The 20,270-nt window shown below is 36.6% G+C and overlaps 1 protein-coding gene across 3 annotated transcripts in view; it reads right to left on the bottom strand.

Moving 5' to 3' along the window:
- PRKAB1_1 (Protein kinase, AMP-activated, beta) overlaps nt 1-19,208 on the bottom strand; it is a gene marked incomplete at its 5' end in the record, with an annotated part of 59,475 nt that extends 40,267 nt beyond the window's left edge. The window contains 4 exons of one of the 3 annotated variants that reach the window (XM_051209732.1): nt 1,183-1,682; nt 3,548-3,715; nt 6,343-6,385; nt 6,422-6,521. In XM_051209732.1, coding sequence (XP_051073107.1) covers nt 1,183-1,640 — 458 coding nt within the window. Of the gene's footprint in view, nt 1-1,182; nt 1,683-3,547; nt 3,716-6,342; nt 6,386-6,421; nt 6,522-12,805; nt 12,900-16,712; nt 17,213-19,076 lie in introns of those variants that run through there. The other 2 variants (XM_035731538.2, XM_051209731.1) reach the window with 2 other exon arrangements.
- Between the last annotated feature and the right edge of the window lie 1,062 nt (nt 19,209-20,270).

Below are 20,270 nucleotides of genomic sequence, written 5' to 3'. Positions count from 1 at the left end.
GAGATCTTATATTCATTAAAGTGATAGATTATTTCAATGTATCGTAACAAATTAACAACGTATGGAAATTATTGTTTAGTTAACTAGGCTAGAAAAATTATTTAAACACTAGGAGATACTTTAATTAATCTGGTATTGCAAACATCACAATTCCAATAGGAAAGAATCAAATTATCAAGCATCACTACTGAGGAGTCCCACAATAGGACAAAACGGCCATCCGGTGCTTTCAGATTTTCCATGGTGGTCTAGCTTCAACTGACTCATGATCTTAACCATTGAAATTACTATAATATCCACAAAACCCATCTGACACTTCAAATTTGTCGAATTCAACTAATTACACGATGCAAAACTACATTTTCTATTGTCCGATTAAGGATTAACGGTATCAATCGGTCTTCATTGATTGGTTAGATTCATATAATTCGAACAAATATTTTTTTGAAGAGTCTCTTCTTCTGATACATTGATGAAATTTGCTATCATAAACTAACAGAATGATTATTCAGTGTCCTAATAATCTGACCTGATAAAGTTTACTGATCATTTGTCATTTAATCGCATAATGGCTGGATTCAAACATATTTGATTGCATAAAATAGATGGAATGTGGTTGGTAATGAAATCGAGGATGAGCATTTTGTTCTATTTGGGACTTGATAGATGGATGTACCTGAATATATACCAACTAAGACTGATCAGATTTCAATCAAAATATAAACAATGTGATATTCCGAAGGATTACAAATTAGATTAAAATTAAGTGAGTGGCTATCGGACTCATTAGCCAATTGGATAATGGGTTAGCTTTTGAAACTAAAGGTAATAGATTCAAGTCTTAGAGTGAACAATAATTATAGAATACAGATGCATGTGGCTGAAGAGCTCCAAATAGAATGAAACGCGCTTCCAGGTTTGTACTGCTAGCCACATTCTATCTATTCTATACAAACTCGTGTCACAATTGGCTATATCGAGACAATTCTCACAGGATGTACATATACCAACTAAAACTGACTGAATTCCGGTCAAGTCATCAACAACGGGATAATCGGGACAATTATAAATGAACTTAAATTTGATTATGATATAAAACAGGTGTAAAATAACATTCCTTTTTATTATAATACAAGAACAAAATGAACTAAAAAGAGATATTTATTTCACAAAATAAATTACCTTTTAACCATAGGGATTCTTTTCTCCCAGTTATTAAAAGTTCCACTAATATATATATCTTTACCACCACCATTCCATCGAAAAACAGTAGGAAGTTTTAAGCCAACCAACTTTCTGGATGGTAAAGTTCTTGCACGATCTCTTGAAACATTATTTAAAATGATTTGTGGTTGACTATGCTTATACATTATTTGTTCATCTGTTGAATATAATGGACCTGCACTAGATGGTCTTTCGTGAAGAAAATTGGAAATTTTCTCATCACCACTAGAAATTGTTGACGTTACCGTTTTGGCAGATGGTAGCACATTGTATAACCGATTATTATCAAGATTATCATGAGCATCGATTATATTGATAGGTTCACGTAGACTGGCAGCTCGCATCATTGACGTAGCTTCATCAATTGAGATTGTATCTTTGTCATTAGGACTAACATTGTCGTCGTTTACTGACATTTCATTATTAGGATAATCGGCTGGAGCAGAACGTGATAAATCCTAAGAGAGAAATTAGGTAATGATAATAATACTGTCGTGTATAGTTTAAATTAGACACCACAAAATAGCCAGATATATTTGATCGATTTCAACTCTTTTTTGTAAAACTGAATTAGGTCAAGTTTTGAAATAAAAGTACTGGTTACTCATGGTGTATATACACGTACATATATAAGAGATTATCCAATCGACTGTAAGAAAATGTCACATCAAAAATTTATTTTTAGTGAAGTTGTTCAGGTCACTTTAAAGAAATGAACAACCAAACAACTGAATAGTGATTACTGATTAACTGGAATTAAGAGGTGAATTCTTTGGTCTTGTTAATGATAAACAAAACGAAACGTATATCCGTAAATCACGGATTGGAGGGGGGTGCGGACGGACAAGTAAGTCACTCATGAAAGTTGACTAGCTAGAACTAAAACTGAAGTGTGCAACAATGTTTGTAGAGGTAAACAAAAGAAAACAATACAAAATATTTATTCCTAACTCATAGACAATAATTCATTTAACCGAAACCATACTAGATTATACATCTATTATTCGACAGAATGAGGAATTAACGAATAATTAGGCATTTTCTCCTTGTGGGTTGTCCAATTTATTAGCACAATTAAACGAGTTCCGGATGAACATGACCAATAATTTACTAAATTGACCGTGTAGTTTTTGGTGTTTAGCGTTTAGTTTCTTTGGAGAAAATTGACAACCCAGAGTTTTCTCGGGAAACGTAAGTACCATAAAGTTAAGACAGTGAAAGCATTCGCTATGAGCGTAGAAGACATAAACAGATTGCGATCAATTTATTATAAGTGTATTTATGGTATGGCTTGTGTATGATGGAGCTATCGTGTAAGTGATGAGGTAAGGTTTAAGGCATTAGGTAGGAAAGATAAACTGATTGATGAAGCATTAGACTTTCGTCAATTCATGTGATTGAGATGTGCTACCGATATCTAGCCACTGCCAATGAAATGAGTAATAGTGACTAGTATGGGAGTAGGCTGGGAGAAAATGAATGGCAGCCAAACGAAGGAATAACATCGCTTCGTGAAGTTCGTGTGCGTAGATTTAAACTCTGTGTTTAGGACCGGAGAGATAGTCATAATGTTTAGCCGTAGACATTTGGTAACACGGCTTAAAATCAGTTGCAATAGCATCCGTGCATATATCTATATGAAAATATTAGTATAGAAACGGGCTGGTGTTTTTCTATTTTATTTGTCCTTTTTAAGCTGGTGTTTCTTTATTTAACCTTACACGGTGGTTCATATTACTTGCTCTCTTTTGCTTCTCTTCGTATTTTTTTCGGCTTCCTCACTTCTCCGAAATGAGGCTTCCCAAATATGATATATATGCATTTAGGCCAGGTCCTAAATTGTCTACGAGTGGCTGGATCTAAAAAGACTGATGGTATCATGAAAGAGAATCACCAAAAGAAACTAAAAACATCCGATGCAAAGATTTAGTCCGAGGCTGTTTAGTAGCATACAAATTCGATTAGCCATATAAGAATGAACTGATAAGTCTCATATCTTTATTTTTAACTATACATTAGTTGTTTGGTAGCGACTTGATGGTTAACATTGCTAGCACTATTTCTTTTATAATGCGACACAACTACGTATCATGGTTGATAAGTATTTAATCTAATTCCATACTTGTTTCGCTCAGAAGTTTACATCAAAGTAAACAATGAACATGACTATATATCATAAACCACTCATAAATAATCTAAGCATTTTGTTTCACTATAGAACATAAAATCATTCAAGCTTGTTCGCCAACCTAATTGCTAACGAATATTTACACAATATAAACAAGTTATCAACCTATTGAAAGGGCAATCAAAAGTTACTTACTGTCAAACTATGAGTATTTCGTTTTTCGGTGGAGGGATAGTAACACTGACACCAGGTGGTGTTGAGTTAGGGAGTCTGCCACAAACGTCTCCAGAAAAGCGTCTTTTATAGTGAGTCGGAGTATTCCCCATAATTGAGTATACACAGATTTACAAATTAATTCGAAATCTACAGAAAGATTTAACAAAGGCACTTATATAATATTTAATTCACGATAACAGTAAGAAGAAGTGCCACGTAAAACAGCAGCTTGATGGGTGATGTGAAATAGCGTTGAGAGAGATGATTGAGACACGTTAAATACATCTAGTAATCGTCTATCTAAACATGTATGGTTTCTGGAGTGGGAGTAAATACGACAAAAATACCTCAAGGCACTTAAATTAATGACACACTCAATAAATTTCCATCAGAAATATATATAAGGGTTTCTTGACTTTATAATTCATATCTATGAAATAGCGAAAATGAATCATCGGAGAAATTAGGCTACGTAGACCAAGTCACCCTCACCAGTAAAGAATAATCTATTGCCAAATTTCTCCTGAAGGTTAATACTTTATTGTAGTTTTTTCTGTGTGCTATATTTACTTAATAAACTTAGTTTTTCTTATATACTTAGACACAAACATTGATACAAGGAGGCACCAAATAAACCACTCGATTTATATGAGGGCTGAGATAATGCACGAGTGTGGTTAATTTTAATTTCCCGTTCACTATGAATTCTCCCATAGTATACGATAATTAGGTAAATATCCACGTATTTACTTTGACAAGTATATTATTTAGTACAAAGATTAGTGCAGAGTGATTAGGTTAAACCCATGTAGCTATGTGTATGTGTTTGTGGGGAAATTCAGGGTCACCTATAACCATTTTGTTGAATGCACACAAGTTTGTAAACCTCTCGTCATCCTCATTGTTCTCTCCCAGTTGTTGCATGTAGTCCCATGATAACTTCTTGTTCGGTGTTGTCTATTCCGACTTGGATGTTCATATGTCCCATCAGGATGATCAGGTATTTTCCTGAACACTTCTCTACAATCGATTGCAGTTTCTTGTAAAACTTATCTTTGTCATCTTTATTCCTATCTTTGGTGGGTAAATAACAGTGGATAACATTCATCATGATTCCCTACTTCTTTGTGTTTGAAGGATGCTTTGATGATGTTGAATCCATGAGATTCGTATCCTATAAATCAGCCATTGGACTATTTAAACTCACGAAAATGTCTGCAACTAAACGTGTTATGTTTTAGTCTTTAAGCGGAATGATAGAGTTTATGCACAACAATGTCATTTTCAGTGTGTAATATAGTATAAAACCGAGATAACGAAGGTTAAGTAAATAAAGCACTCAACTTTTGAATATTACATTATAGGTTCGGAAATCAAGTTATCTGCTTTTGTTACAGAAGTCAGGGTTCACATACTAACTACTGAACGAAGCTTGGAGCATTTAGCGGTGAACTAGTGGTTAAAACACGACTCTCATATATTAAATTAGAAATTTTTATCCCCCTAGCCTACTTTTGAGACAGAAATAGCCCATACACAGGACGTATGGTTTAAAGCTAACTACACGATAGTACATTTGGTGACCGAGTTAAAGTGTTGTAAAGGTGAAGCGTGTTCCATCGGCTGTGAGTAAAGGGATTACACCATCGAACGACAACTTAACAGTCATTCTGAAGACTAACTTTTGCTTTGAATTTTTTGTCTCTTATCTGGAAAACGATGATAATGTTGGGATGATGACCTTCAAACTACTAAAATGAAATCCGTTAGACTAAGCTAGAAGTATATATATATATATATATATATATATATATTCATACATGGAGTGAATCAATTCAAGATATATTCAAGCCTAAATTAAATCAGTCGCGTTATTCTCAGTCCATGACAACGAAGTTCGTCTGTGAGGACAAGAAATATTACTTTTACAGTGAAATAATCAGTAGTTTCTATTGCACATGTTGATAAATTAGGCTGGAATTTTATGGTCATGAGGTATACAAAATACACAGTAGAAAAGTATTTCGAATACAGAGCGAAATGCAAAGTCTGTAAATGAACATTATAGCCCGGAACCTGGTAACTTCGTCGCAATTATAGATTCTGATTAATCAATAGCAATAGTTGGTAACAGGAATTTGGCATACGTTCTGAAAATTTTTATATGTCGCTGTCCACTTGAGTGACATAAATCAACTGTCACTATGCGCTACAATTTATGGGAAATACATATAGTATGTTCAATGGAGTAAACTGTACAAGGTGGATATCGTAAATTCCAATGACAGAAGAGAGGTATAACTGATTTGGTGACCCATATTTGTGTAGTTTTATTGTCACTAATAGCAAAATCTAGCAATTATAAGAGACATGTTATGTTTAGGCTTAAATGTTTAGACAAATAGATAACTATAAAACTAGTCGTTCCTAACATCATTGACAGACTATATGATCTGAACATCGTACTCGCTGTTGCAAACGCGCGTACAGCCTTCGATAGAAAAAAGAGCTAGTAGCCTAATTACATACAATACAGTGAAATTTGGAGAATAAATAATTCGTACTGTAATCAATATTGAGAACGAATACCAGTTAAAAAACAAATCTAATTGACAAAAGTGAAAGACTGAACCGTTGTTAAGATGCTGAGTCCGCTTGTAGCTTATAAGCTATATCCCGTGAGGACCATTTAGTTCTACGTCAATCAAATTAAATTTGTTTATAAGCGAAATCTGTGCGTAGTCCATCCCACGTAAAGAAAAAGAAAACCGGACCTTTTTAAATGGCGAATTTTGTAACCAGGTATATATAAATCTCCTAAAAATAAGGAAAACACACAGCACTAAAGCTTACTAAATATGAGCGCGACTACCCCACTCCCAAACTGGTTATGGATGGGATAGAAATTGAAGGAAGCGCTGAATTCTCATTGGTCAGTTGGTGACGCGCTGATTGTGATTATTTACATAGTTTTCGCTGGAAATTGAACTATTACTCATCAGAAGCACTTGCACATGCCAAACCAAATAATATACGTTTGCAGCTAAATTTTTTAGAACGGTATGGATATGATGCCGAAATTCCCTCAAGCTCGATAGAATTATGTTCAACAAAGTTTTGACAACCGTATGACATTCGAATAAGAAGGCTGTGTAAAATAATTTCCGAAAGTAAGTAGTTCTATTACGTCCGTAATTATTATTGACCTTGCTAGTTTTAGTGTGCAATCGCTGGTTTAAGGTGCCTGTATCCAGTATCACCACCAGACGACACGGCGATCTAGTGTGGAAGGCTTTTACTGATGATGATGCGTTGGTTGGAGAATTCCAGTCAGTGCCTTATGCTCTACGAGGATTAGCAGGCGTAAGTAAGTAGGATGGATAGTTTAGACGATTTGAGATCGCTAGCCAGCCTAGATCAGTCAATCTTCAATATATTGATAACCTGTCAAATATATCTTCAAACCTTCTCGCTTCTGTCCTTTGATTTCACTTGGTGGGTACGAATCAGAGTAGAAGGTATTACTGGTCAAAGAGTTGTCAGCCTCTAATACCTGTGGCATCTTCACTGTTGAGCCCAACGTGATCTGGTACATCAAACTGCTAACAATGAGTCTTTTCCTCTTTGCGATTTAATATATCATTGCTTTACTTTAATTTTTATATATTGTGATATTTTTCACCGTGTTTTTGGATATATATATTTTTCCCTTCCATTCTTGCACTTGATATGCCGCCATGACGGATCAGACACCTAAGGTGCTTAAGTCAAAGACTGTGTCCCCACCTTCGCTTAAATCAATACCCTTCTGGCCAGACAATATCGAAGCCTGGTTCTGCTGCGCAGAAGCCGACTTCCACGAGCATGGCGTGAGCGACACACGTGCACAATTCCTCGCAGTAGTCGAGGCACTACCACGGGAATTCAACAGGTACGTAACACCTAGTATGTTTACTAGTGATGTTTCGGAACCTACGAAACACTTAAGCAATCTATCCTTAAACGCGAAGGTCTAACCGGTCAACAGAGCTTAGATCAACTTCCTAATAATATCGACCTGCAACATGGTTCTGCGACAGACATCTTGCAAAGCATGGGAGAAGTAATTAGTCGAGGAACTTTCGATAATGGCCAATTCAGACAAATTTTCTTATCTAAACATCCTCGACAAGTGTAAGCTGTACTGGTCTCGTTTCAAAACAACGCCTTATACGAGCTAGCTGCATCTGCCGATCGTATCTCAGAAATTACGAAATCTTCTACTGCCGAGGTTTTTCAGTCGAAGAAAAGCCTCACACGACTCAGAATGACATAACCGAGTTATGTCACACACGCGTTATCTTAATCTTCGTAACGACCGTAAGCGATCACACACCCCACGTAGAAGCACTTCACGTAAGCGATCTGTCTCTAGACCACGAGAGACGGTTAACCCCGAATGGTATCACAACCAGTATGGAACGTCTCCCAGAAGTTGCAGAAAATCCCGAAATTTTCACAACCCAAAACCCATCGACACGAAAAACAACTCGGGAAACTTCCAAGCAGGCACGTGTTAACGGCAAACGTAGCCGACGAAAACAGCCGTCTGCTATACGTCACAGATGTAATAACGAAAGTTCGCTACCTCGTCGACACTAGCGCAGAAGTTGGCACTCTTCCAGCAAATTCTCACGATCGTCTTCACGAATCGGTTCTAGACTTACAAGATGCAAACGGAAAGGCAATCACAACATATGGTAAGATGTACGTTTACATTAACGTGGGTCTACGCAAACCGATACATTGGATTTTCGTTGTTGCAGATGTTTCTATGCCAATCATTGGTATAGACCTGCTACAACACCGAAAGCTACTCATCGATACGCTCAAACGGAGGCTAATAGACGGAAGCACTAATTTATCTGTTTGCGTAACTCCTTTTTCTGATTGCAGATTATCTCCAGTCACAATTAAGCACACGATAGACCCACTTTATCAACCACTACTCGATAAGTATTCTGGGATTCAACAAACACAGCCGTGTGTAACCAGCAACGTTACACATCACATCACGACTACAGGACCGCGATTGAATGCGAAAACCATTCCCGATCGTTACCCGTTGCCCCACATTCACAATTTGACAGCTACCTTGTAAGGTACAACTGTCTTTTCGAAAACCGACTTGGTTATAGCCTATAACTAAATTCCCATGGCCACTGACGACATACCGAAAACCGACATCATTACTCCCTTCGGACTCCATGAATTTTTGCGAATGCCTTTCGGTCTCAGAATCGCTACCCAAACATTCCAAAGGTTTATAGACGACGTTTCTCGAGGTCTCAACTTCGTACATGTGTATGTTGACGACTGCCTAATCGCAAGTCCGGACAGAGAATCACATCTCAAGCATCTGGATCTTGTTTTCGAACGACTACAAAAACATAGCATTACTGTAAACGTTCAGGAATGCCAAATCGGGACCGACTCATAAGACTTTCTAGCATACACTATCGATGCTCAAGGTATCCGACCCCTTAGAACCAAAGTGGCGGCCATTCTGGATTACCCAGAACCGACCACCGTCAAGCAATTACGAACGTTTAACGACCTAGTAAGTTTCTATAGACGATTCATACCGAAATGCGCATTACTTATGACACCTATAACCGACTGACTTCGTAGAAATGTGAAATCCATCAATCTGGACAACACTACACGAAAAGCATTCTCCACAGTTAAGGAACTGATCGCTAAAACAACAGTACTTGCTTATCAGGACACCGAGGCACCCATTAGTATCGCAGAAGACGCATCCGACTCAGCAATCGGAGGAGTCTTACAACAGTGGGTTAACAACTCCCAGCAACCTTTGGCATTTTCCTCTAGACGGTTGCTAGACATCGAATCGAAGTACAGCACATTCGGTACGGAACTCCTAGCTATGTATTGTGCTGTACGACATTTTCAACACTATATCGAAGGCCGTGAATTCACCCTTTTCACTGACCATGAACCTCTCACCTTCTCCTGAAGCTCGTCCTCTGACAAGTACTCACCTCATGAGTCTCGACAACTAGACTACACTTCGCAGTTTACTTCAGACATCCAACACATTTCTGGAGCAAAGAATGTAGTCGCAGGCGACTTGTCCCGCATAACTTCCTTGAACAGTTTACAAGGAATCGACCTTCTTAAACTCGCCCAGCTTCAAAAGAAGACACTGATCTTCAGCACGAGTTATCGTCTACAACCCTCAAGTTACGCATCAAACAGATGGGAACAGGTAAAGAAACCTTACTGTGTGACGGATCTACAGGTAGGGCTCGCTCAATCATGCCGAAACATTATCGACGCAACGTCCTCAATACGTTGCACAAACTTTCTAATCCAGGTGTCCATGCAACCATCAAGCTCATAGCAGAACGGTTTTGCTGGCCTAGCATGAATAGAGACGTGAGGAAGTGGGCGCGCTCCTGTGTGAGCTGCCGAAAATCTAAGGTTATCAGACACAATAAATGTCCCTTAGGCTCGTTTAAAACTCACGATGCTCGTGTCGACCATGTTCATCTGGATTTGGTAGGACCTTTACCAGATTCAAATGGATACTCTTATCTCTTAACCTGCGTAGACCGTTTCACTCGATGGCCAGAAGCAGTACCTATCATGGACATCACTGTGGCCCGCGCCTTCGTCAAACGATGGTTAGAAAACTTCGGCTGTCCTTCAACTATCACTACAGACCACGGACGTCAGTCCGAATCTGGACTTTTCCGTCGTCTGACCAGACTTTTAGGAATCACTCGCTCCCGAACGACCGCCAACTGCCCACAAGCAAATGGGTTGGTAGAACGTTTTTACCACCAACTGAAAAGTTCGCTATCAGCTACAAACGTTTCACAGTGGATCGGCGCTCTTCCACTCGTCTTACTAGGTATTCGCAATGCAGTGAAAGCTGACATTGGATACACTGCAGCTCAACTCGTTTATGGAACGACACTTCGACTCCCAGGAGAATTCGTGGATCCTCCATTATCTTCAATGAATAAGGATCTCTCCTACACGAGCAGGCTTTTAAACGCAATGCGTTCCACTCGACCGCAGTCAACTGTCGCTTTCAACCTGACTTACGATATAGTACACACGTTTTCGTTCGTCGAGACTCGCATCGACGACCATTTGAATCAGCATACGAAGGACTTTTCAGAGTTCTTCAGAGCGAACCCAAGTACTATATGGTCGATAAGAACGGAACAAACGATAGCATCAGCATCGATCGCTTAAAAGCAGCGTATTTAGAAGGAAATCCTATTTACGTCGGTTCCCCTTTGGTAAAATCGCACAACACGACTCCTACGCTTATAATACCTCAACCGACAGTCAACACACACGATGATACTTCAATAGTATCAGAAAATAAAATTAAGACGACGCGTTCCGGTAGAAGAGTAAGATTCAAACTATTATTGCACGTAAGGCACTACTTGATATTTTACATTATCTCGATTTATCTTTTTACTGTATGTAATATTTTTTTGAAAAAAATTATAATATGCTTATATGTTTTTATTTTTATTCCAAAAAAAAATACATAAAAATACTTTGTAAACGATATACTGACTAATCTTCGTAGAGGAGGCCAAGGTTGATGCTTTCCAACTTTATTTGAGGCAGATCGTCGACGAAACACCTTCGACTAAGATTGCGTCCAACAAAAGCAAGAAGGCAAGAGTCAATATAGAGGATTCGATTAATTCAACGTGTATGTTAGATGTTGACGAAGCTGCGGAATCTAGTCACTGCCTCACTACTTATAAGGACATGATCATCCTGATGGGACACCTGAACATCCATGTCGGAATAGACAACATCGAACATGAAGATATCATAGGACTATATGCACCAACTGGGAGAAAACAACAAGGATGACGAGAGGTTCGCAAACTTGTGTGTGCATTCAACAAAATGGTTATAGGTGACCTTGTATTTCTCCACAGACGCACACACATAGCTGTATGGGTCTCTCCTGATCACTCTACAGAGAACCAAACTGATCATATTTGCATCACTAAAATATTCAGAAGATTCATGGAAGAGATGAGAACCAGGAGAGGAGCTGACATGGCCCCAGGTCACCATCCGGTGGTTACCAAGATGAACCTGAAGCTGAAAGAGCACTGAACAACTGAATAATCAGTATTAAATAGGTTCAATACAGCCTTCCTTCGACATACTGACAAACTCAACAGCAGGTTCCAAGTTTTACAAGATCTACTCAAAGAAGAAGAAACCACTATGCAGGACAACTGTAAAGAAACCAAAGATGCACTAACGTCAACGTGTCAACAGGTCTTGAACCGCAAGAAGCATCATCGTAAGAAATAGATCTCTGTCAAAATCATTGACATAATTCAAGTAAGGAAGCACAAAAAACAGCAACTTACAACAGTCAAACAAGACAGCAGAAAATCAAGACACAGAACAAATACACAGAAGCAAACAAGCAAGTGGAGAGGAGCACTAGAGACGATAAGCAGAAATATATCGAAAACCTAGCAACAACAGTGGAAAACGCTGCTGCATAAGAAAATATGGAACAACTACATGACACAACGAGGAAACTGACAGGGAAACCAGAATGACCGGTCATGGACAAAGAAGGTAAGTCAATCACTCAAACTCAAGAATAGAGGAACAGGTGGGTGGAACACTTTGAAGAACTCTTGAATAAACTAACCTCACTGAACCCAATGGACATTGAAGCGCTACACACAGGCCTTCCTATAACTATCACTCCACCAACAATCGGAGTAATCGGCATGGCCAACCCAATCACATTTGATGGAGGAGCTCTAGAAGAGGTGGAGACTTTCATGTACCTGGACAGTATCAGTGATAAGCATGGAGGACTCGATGCGAATATAAAGCCAAGAATTAGCAAAGCAAGGGCAACATTCCTACAACTGAAGAACATATGTGACTCAAAACAACTAACAATCAATATCAATATCGAGAACCACTACAACCATCATCAAAACAGATCAAGTATTTATAAACAATTGTGAGCTCGTCATCAGTGGAATCAATAATTCTGTGAGTCTCTTAAGTTGAATGCATGAAAGACTCGTATTTAGAACTTTCAAGTCAAGAATATCAGAAATTCATACAGTCATTTTACTTCATCGAAGGATGTATTATACAACAAAAAAGCATTAAAAACCAAAATATTTCGCTTACTATTCACTCACTCACTTTAGTTGGGTCATGATACCATGCCCCATCAATGAAATACTTATATTGATGAATACCAGGTTTACAATCAATAATTACGTAAACTCCTGAGTTTCTAAGAGAAATAACACAATAAGAATAATGGACAAAATAACAGAAGAAAATTTAGTTATATATAGTCAGTCATACGCAACAAAGAACCTGTCGAATGTACACATCAGTTCAAGTTGTCACACCATCATAATACAGAGGCGTAATTATCAAGAAAAATGTACCAGTTCTTGTCATTGTCAATCTATTTTCGGGCATCGAATATGTCATTCTAACTCAATCAATCCTAGTTTAATAAGGTAGTTTGTATAAATCTATTCAATCTGAAATTTTTCCTAACTAAGACATTAACTAGGGCATCATCACTGAAAATCAGAAAGCAATGACCAGCTATTTTAGGCTAAACTTTGGTACTCCGTGGTGTGTGCTACTGATGTCCATAGATATAAGTAGTATGTATCATCAGTCGAAAGTGAAATACCTGGCAGCAGATTAAAAAAATTAAGGAAAAGAGAACGAGAACAGAGAATGATTGGTGTAGAAACGAAGGAACAATGAAGTCTGAGACGATTGACTGATATTTTGCAAATGAAGTATTTACTGTATGGTTCTTAGATTTTACACTTAGATTTACACTCCCTGTCTTCGCTTAAACTAAGAATTACGGCTTATGATTAGGCATCAAGTTCTTTCTAAAGTGAGTGTCCTATTGTTGTCATGTTTTAATCGTTTATTTATTACATGATTTCTAGTCACGTTTACTTTTGTGTTAATATTTGTGTAGAAGCATGTTATGTTATTACAACGAGAAGCCTATTTTAATAGAAAGCGATTTTCTTTAAGATTTATGTCAATAATTCAGTCTCATAAACCGACATCCGTTGACCACTCCAACTATCAATCAGCATTCTTTTCTTTTATTTCAGCGACCGAAAATTTATTCGCAAAATCGTAACTCATAACATTATCAAATCGATTGTACCATTATGAAATACAGGTTTTTAAACTATAGAACTGAAACAACCATCAATTGAAGAGAGTAAATGTTTTTTTACACAATAATACTTTCTGTCCAATATGTAGTAGTAGTAGTAGTAGTAGTAGTAGTAGTAGTAGTAGTAGTAGTAGTAGTAGTAGTAGTAGTAGTAGTATTCTGTGACCTTCTCTAATTAAGTAGACCTAAAACTTTTTAGATCATGAAATACAAAAACTTGGTAATATTTATTATAACATTTTAACAATAATGAATTTATTTATTTATTTGAACATATAAATATTGGTACAAAGGGGTACCGAATGCATATAAGCCACACAGGTCACTTGATTTGTGAGTGGGCTGTGATACTGGACGGGTGCCCAGACCAACACAAAGGGTCTTCTTAGGAGGCCACACCCCGAGCCTTCGACCTAAAGGTCTAACCCACAAGACGGTGAAGCAACGTCAGCAGATACAATCCCATAGTAGTCAGTGACCAATAATTGGTTCATATGCCATTTGTTCCCTCAGGGTACTGGAGCCCATGTGCACCAATGCTTTTGGATCAGGGTTTTCCAACTCCCTAGGTGGACTCTTCGTGTCCACCTTCCCGATTGAAGTGCCAGACATCCGCTTTTCGTCCTCTCAATTTCGTAAACAACACCCCCGTCGCGAGAAGTCAGTGAGTAGGACTTCCCTGGCAGAGGCTATATACGCGTGGCCATGTGAGAGCATTTGGAGAGGGAGAGCGATCTCTCCTCACTCTCGGCCGTACCAGGGCATTTGGTGGCACAATAATGAATATGAAAAAAAATATAGAGCTTATCATAACACAAAGCATTTTATAATTATGAATGGTTACAAAGCATAACATAAGTATTTAAACTGTTAATGGATTATAATACTTCTTTTTTAAAAAAATCCCATTAATATCACTTTTCAATGTCTATGATACTTATTAATAGTGTTTTTAGAAGAAATAACTGATTAGTATACTTAAAAAGTCAATGTCAACAAACTGACTACTTATAATATGGATGAATTGATTAATGTAAGTTGAATAGTGATTATGCGGTAAGCAACGTTGAAGGTAAATAAAACAGAGACTATATACTTCGTTTTAAAAAATATTTATGTTTCAATCAAGAATTTCTGACGACATATTTATCAATCTTATTTTGACAGGTATAGAAGTAAGTTAACAAAAATGTAGAAGTGACCAAATCAAAACATGGTATCAGTTCATGAAGTCAATGATTATCGATTTGAGCTAATGTTAGTTGGTATTCACGCAATAACTTTCATCAGTGATTAAAGACATTAGTTAATATGAATCAGAATCAGTTATAATGGGACAGAGGCATTCACTCTTTATTTTCTTTTAGATCTCGTGTACCAGTAACCTAGCATGCATAACTTTTCAGTCCGCCTTTTCGAATCACATTCTCAATATTTATTCCTTCTTATTACCATTGTTATTACATTATTTCGACTACTTTACCATTCAATTTGTTACACATAGCCGATTGTTTTATATTCATAATAAAATAATGAATCAAAACTCATTTATTCAGAATAGAATATATATGGGCATCATTTAACACATAATACTTACATTTCATAACCTTGACACCATTATAACCTCTATAATGTTATGATTTATAGTTATTGGAAAATTTACTACTACTGCTACTACCATCATTATCATTATTATCATTTTGAGATCTTATATTCATTAAAGTGATAGATTATTTCAATGTATCGTAACAAATTAACAACGTATGGAAATTATTGTTTAGTTAACTAGGCTAGAAAAATTATTTAAACACTAGGAGATACTTTAATTAATCTGGTATTGCAAACATCACAATTCCAATAGGAAAGAATCAAATTATCAAGCATCACTACTGAGGAGTCCCACAATAGGACAAAACGGCCATCCGGTGCTTTCAGATTTTCCATGGTGGTCTAGCTTCAACTGACTCATGATCTTAACCATTGAAATTACTATAATATCCACAAAACCCATCTGACACTTCAAATTTGTCGAATTCAACTAATTACACGATGCAAAACTACATTTTCTATTGTCCGATTAAGGATTAACGGTATCAATCGGTCTTCATTGATTGGTTAGATTCATATAATTCGAACAAATATTTTTTGAAGAGTCTCTTCTTCTGATACATTGATGAAATTTGCTATCATAAACTAACAGAATGATTATTCAGTGTCCTAATAATCTGACCTGATAAAGTTTACTGATCATTTGTCATTTAATCGCATAATGGCTGGATTCAAACATATTTGATTGCATAAAATAGATGGAATGTGGTTGGTAATGAAATCGAGGATGAGCATTTTGTTCTATTTGGGACTTGATAGATGGATGTACCTGAATATATACCAACTAAGACTGATCAGATTTCAATCAAAATATAAACAATGTGATATTCCGAAGGATTACAAATTAGATTAAAATTAAGTGAGTGGCTATCGGACTCATTAGCCAATTGGATAATGGGTTAGCTTTTGAAACTAAAGGTAATAGATTCAAGTCTTAGAGTGAACAATAATTATAGAATACAGATGCATGTGGCTGAAGAGCTCCAAATAGAATGAAACGCGCTTCCAGGTTTGTACTGCTAGCCACATTCTATCTATTCTATACAAACTCGTGTCACAATTGGCTATATCGAGACAATTCTCACAGGATGTACATATACCAACTAAAACTGACTGAATTCCGGTCAAGTCATCAACAACGGGATAATCGGGACAATTATAAATGAACTTAAATTTGATTATGATATAAAACAGGTGTAAAATAACATTCCTTTTTATTATAATACAAGAACAAAATGAACTAAAAAGAGATATTTATTTCACAAAATAAATTACCTTTTAACCATAGGGATTCTTTTCTCCCAGTTATTAAAAGTTCCACTAATATATATATCTTTACCACCACCATTCCATCGAAAAACAGTAGGAAGTTTTAAGCCAACCAACTTTCTGGATGGTAAAGTTCTTGCACGATCTCTTGAAACATTATTTAAAATGATTTGTGGTTGACTATGCTTATACATTATTTGTTCATCTGTTGAATATAATGGACCTGCACTAGATGGTCTTTCGTGAAGAAAATTGGAAATTTTCTCATCACCACTAGAAATTGTTGACGTTACCGTTTTGGCAGATGGTAGCACATTGTATAACCGATTATTATCAAGATTATCATGAGCATCGATTATATTGATAGGTTCACGTAGACTGGCAGCTCGCATCATTGACGTAGCTTCATCAATTGAGATTGTATCTTTGTCATTAGGACTAACATTGTCGTCGTTTACTGACATTTCATTATTAGGATAATCGGCTGGAGCAGAACGTGATAAATCCTAAGAGAGAAATTAGGTAATGATAATAATACTGTCGTGTATAGTTTAAATTAGACACCACAAAATAGCCAGATATATTTGATCGATTTCAACTCTTTTTTGTAAAACTGAATTAGGTCAAGTTTTGAAATAAAAGTACTGGTTACTCATGGTGTATATACACGTACATATATAAGAGATTATCCAATCGACTGTAAGAAAATGTCACATCAAAAATTTATTTTTAGTGAAGTTGTTCAGGTCACTTTAAAGAAATGAACAACCAAACAACTGAATAGTGATTACTGATTAACTGGAATTAAGAGGTGAATTCTTTGGTCTTGTTAATGATAAACAAAACGAAACGTATATCCGTAAATCACGGATTGGAGGGGGTGCGGACGGACAAGTAAGTCACTCATGAAAGTTGACTAGCTAGAACTAAAACTGAAGTGTGCAACAATGTTTGTAGAGGTAAACAAAAGAAAACAATACAAAATATTTATTCCTAACTCATAGACAATAATTCATTTAACCGAAACCATACTAGATTATACATCTATTATTCGACAGAATGAGGAATTAACGAATAATTAGGCATTTTCTCCTTGTGGGTTGTCCAATTTATTAGCACAATTAAACGAGTTCCGGATGAACATGACCAATAATTTACTAAATTGACCGTGTAGTTTTTGGTGTTTAGCGTTTAGTTTCTTTGGAGAAAATTGACAACCCAGAGTTTTCTCGGGAAACGTAAGTACCATAAAGTTAAGACAGTGAAAGCATTCGCTATGAGCGTAGAAGACATAAACAGATTGCGATCAATTTATTATAAGTGTATTTATGGTATGGCTTGTGTATGATGGAGCTATCGTGTAAGTGATGAGGTAAGGTTTAAGGCATTAGGTAGGAAAGATAAACTGATTGATGAAGCATTAGACTTTCGTCAATTCATGTGATTGAGATGTGCTACCGATATCTAGCCACTGCCAATGAAATGAGTAATAGTGACTAGTATGGGAGTAGGCTGGGAGAAAATGAATGGCAGCCAAACGAAGGAATAACATCGCTTCGTGAAGTTCGTGTGCGTAGATTTAAACTCTGTGTTTAGGACCGGAGAGATAGTCATAATGTTTAGCCGTAGACATTTGGTAACACGGCTTAAAATCAGTTGCAATAGCATCCGTGCATATATCTATATGAAAATATTAGTATAGAAACGGGCTGGTGTTTTTCTATTTTATTTGTCCTTTTTAAGCTGGTGTTTCTTTATTTAACCTTACACGGTGGTTCATATTACTTGCTCTCTTTTGCTTCTCTTCGTATTTTTTTCGGCTTCCTCACTTCTCCGAAATGAGGCTTCCCAAATATGATATATATGCATTTAGGCCAGGTCCTAAATTGTCTACGAGTGGCTGGATCTAAAAAGACTGATGGTATCATGAAAGAGAATCACCAAAAGAAACTAAAAACATCCGATGCAAAGATTTAGTCCGAGGCTGTTTAGTAGCATACAAATTCGATTAGCCATATAAGAATGAACTGATAAGTCTCATATCTTTATTTTTAACTATACATTAGTTGTTTGGTAGCGACTTGATGGTTAACATTGCTAGCACTATTTCTTTTATAATGCGACACAACTACGTATCATGGTTGATAAGTATTTAATCTAATTCCATACTTGTTTCGCTCAGAAGTTTACATCAAAGTAAACAATGAACATGACTATATATCATAAACCACTCATAAATAATCTAAGCATTTTGTTTCACTATAGAACATAAAATCATTCAAGCTTGTTCGCCAACCTAATTGCTAACGAATATTTACACAATATAAACAAGTTATCAACCTATTGAAAGGGCAATCAAAAGTTACTTACTGTCAAACTATGAGTATTTCGTTTTTTCGGTGGAGGGATAGTAACACTGACACCAGGTGGTGTTGAGTTAGGGAGTCTGCCACAAACGTCTCCAGAAAAGCGTCTTTTATAGTGAGTCGGAGTATTCCCCATAATTGAGTATACACAGATTTACAAATTAATTCGAAATCTACAGAAAGATTTAACAAAGGCACTTATATAATATTTAATTCACGATAACAGTAAGAAGAAGTGCCACGTAAAACAGCAGCTTGATGGGTGATGTGAAATAGCGTTGAGAGAGATGATTGAGACACGTTAAATACATCTAGTAATCGTCTATCTAAACATGTATGGTTTCTGGAGTGGGAGTAAATACGACAAAAATACCTCAAGGCACTTAAATTAATGACACACTCAATAAATTTCCATCAGAAATATATATAAGGGTTTCTTGACTTTATAATTCATATCTATGAAATAGCGAAAATGAATCATCGGAGAAATTAGGCTACGTAGACCAAGTCACCCTCACCAGTAAAGAATAATCTATTGCCAAATTTCTCCTGAAGGTTAATACTTTATTGTAGTTTTTTCTGTGTGCTATATTTACTTAATAAACTTAGTTTTTCTTATATACTTAGACACAAACATTGATACAAGGAGGCACCAAATAAACCACTCGATTTATATGAGGGCTGAGATAATGCACGAGTGTGGTTAATTTTAATTTCCCGTTCACTATGAATTCTCCCATAGTATACGATAATTAGGTAAATATCCACGTATTTACTTTGACAAGTATATTATTTAGTACAAAGATTAGTGCAGAGTGATTAGGTTAAACCCATGTAGCTATGTGTATGTGTTTGTGGGGAAATTCAGGGTCACCTATAACCATTTTGTTGAATGCACACAAGTTTGTAAACCTCTCGTCATCCTCATTGTTCTCTCCCAGTTGTTGCATGTAGTCCCATGATAACTTCTTGTTCGGTGTTGTCTATTCCGACTTGGATGTTCATATGTCCCATCAGGATGATCAGGTATTTTCCTGAACACTTCTCTACAATCGATTGCAGTTTCTTGTAAAACTTATCTTTGTCATCTTTATTCCTATCTTTGGTGGGTAAATAACAGTGGATAACATTCATCATGATTCCCTACTTCTTTGTGTTTGAAGGATGCTTTGATGATGTTGAATCCATGAGATTCGTA

The sequence above is a fragment of the Schistosoma haematobium genome, chromosome 1 (assembly GCF_000699445.3).
Source record: "Schistosoma haematobium chromosome 1, whole genome shotgun sequence".
NCBI classification, from domain to species: Eukaryota; Metazoa; Platyhelminthes; class Trematoda; order Strigeidida; family Schistosomatidae; genus Schistosoma; species Schistosoma haematobium.
Note: the sequence above shows the minus strand (reverse complement) of the source record. Positions and strands in the feature narration are given on the sequence as shown.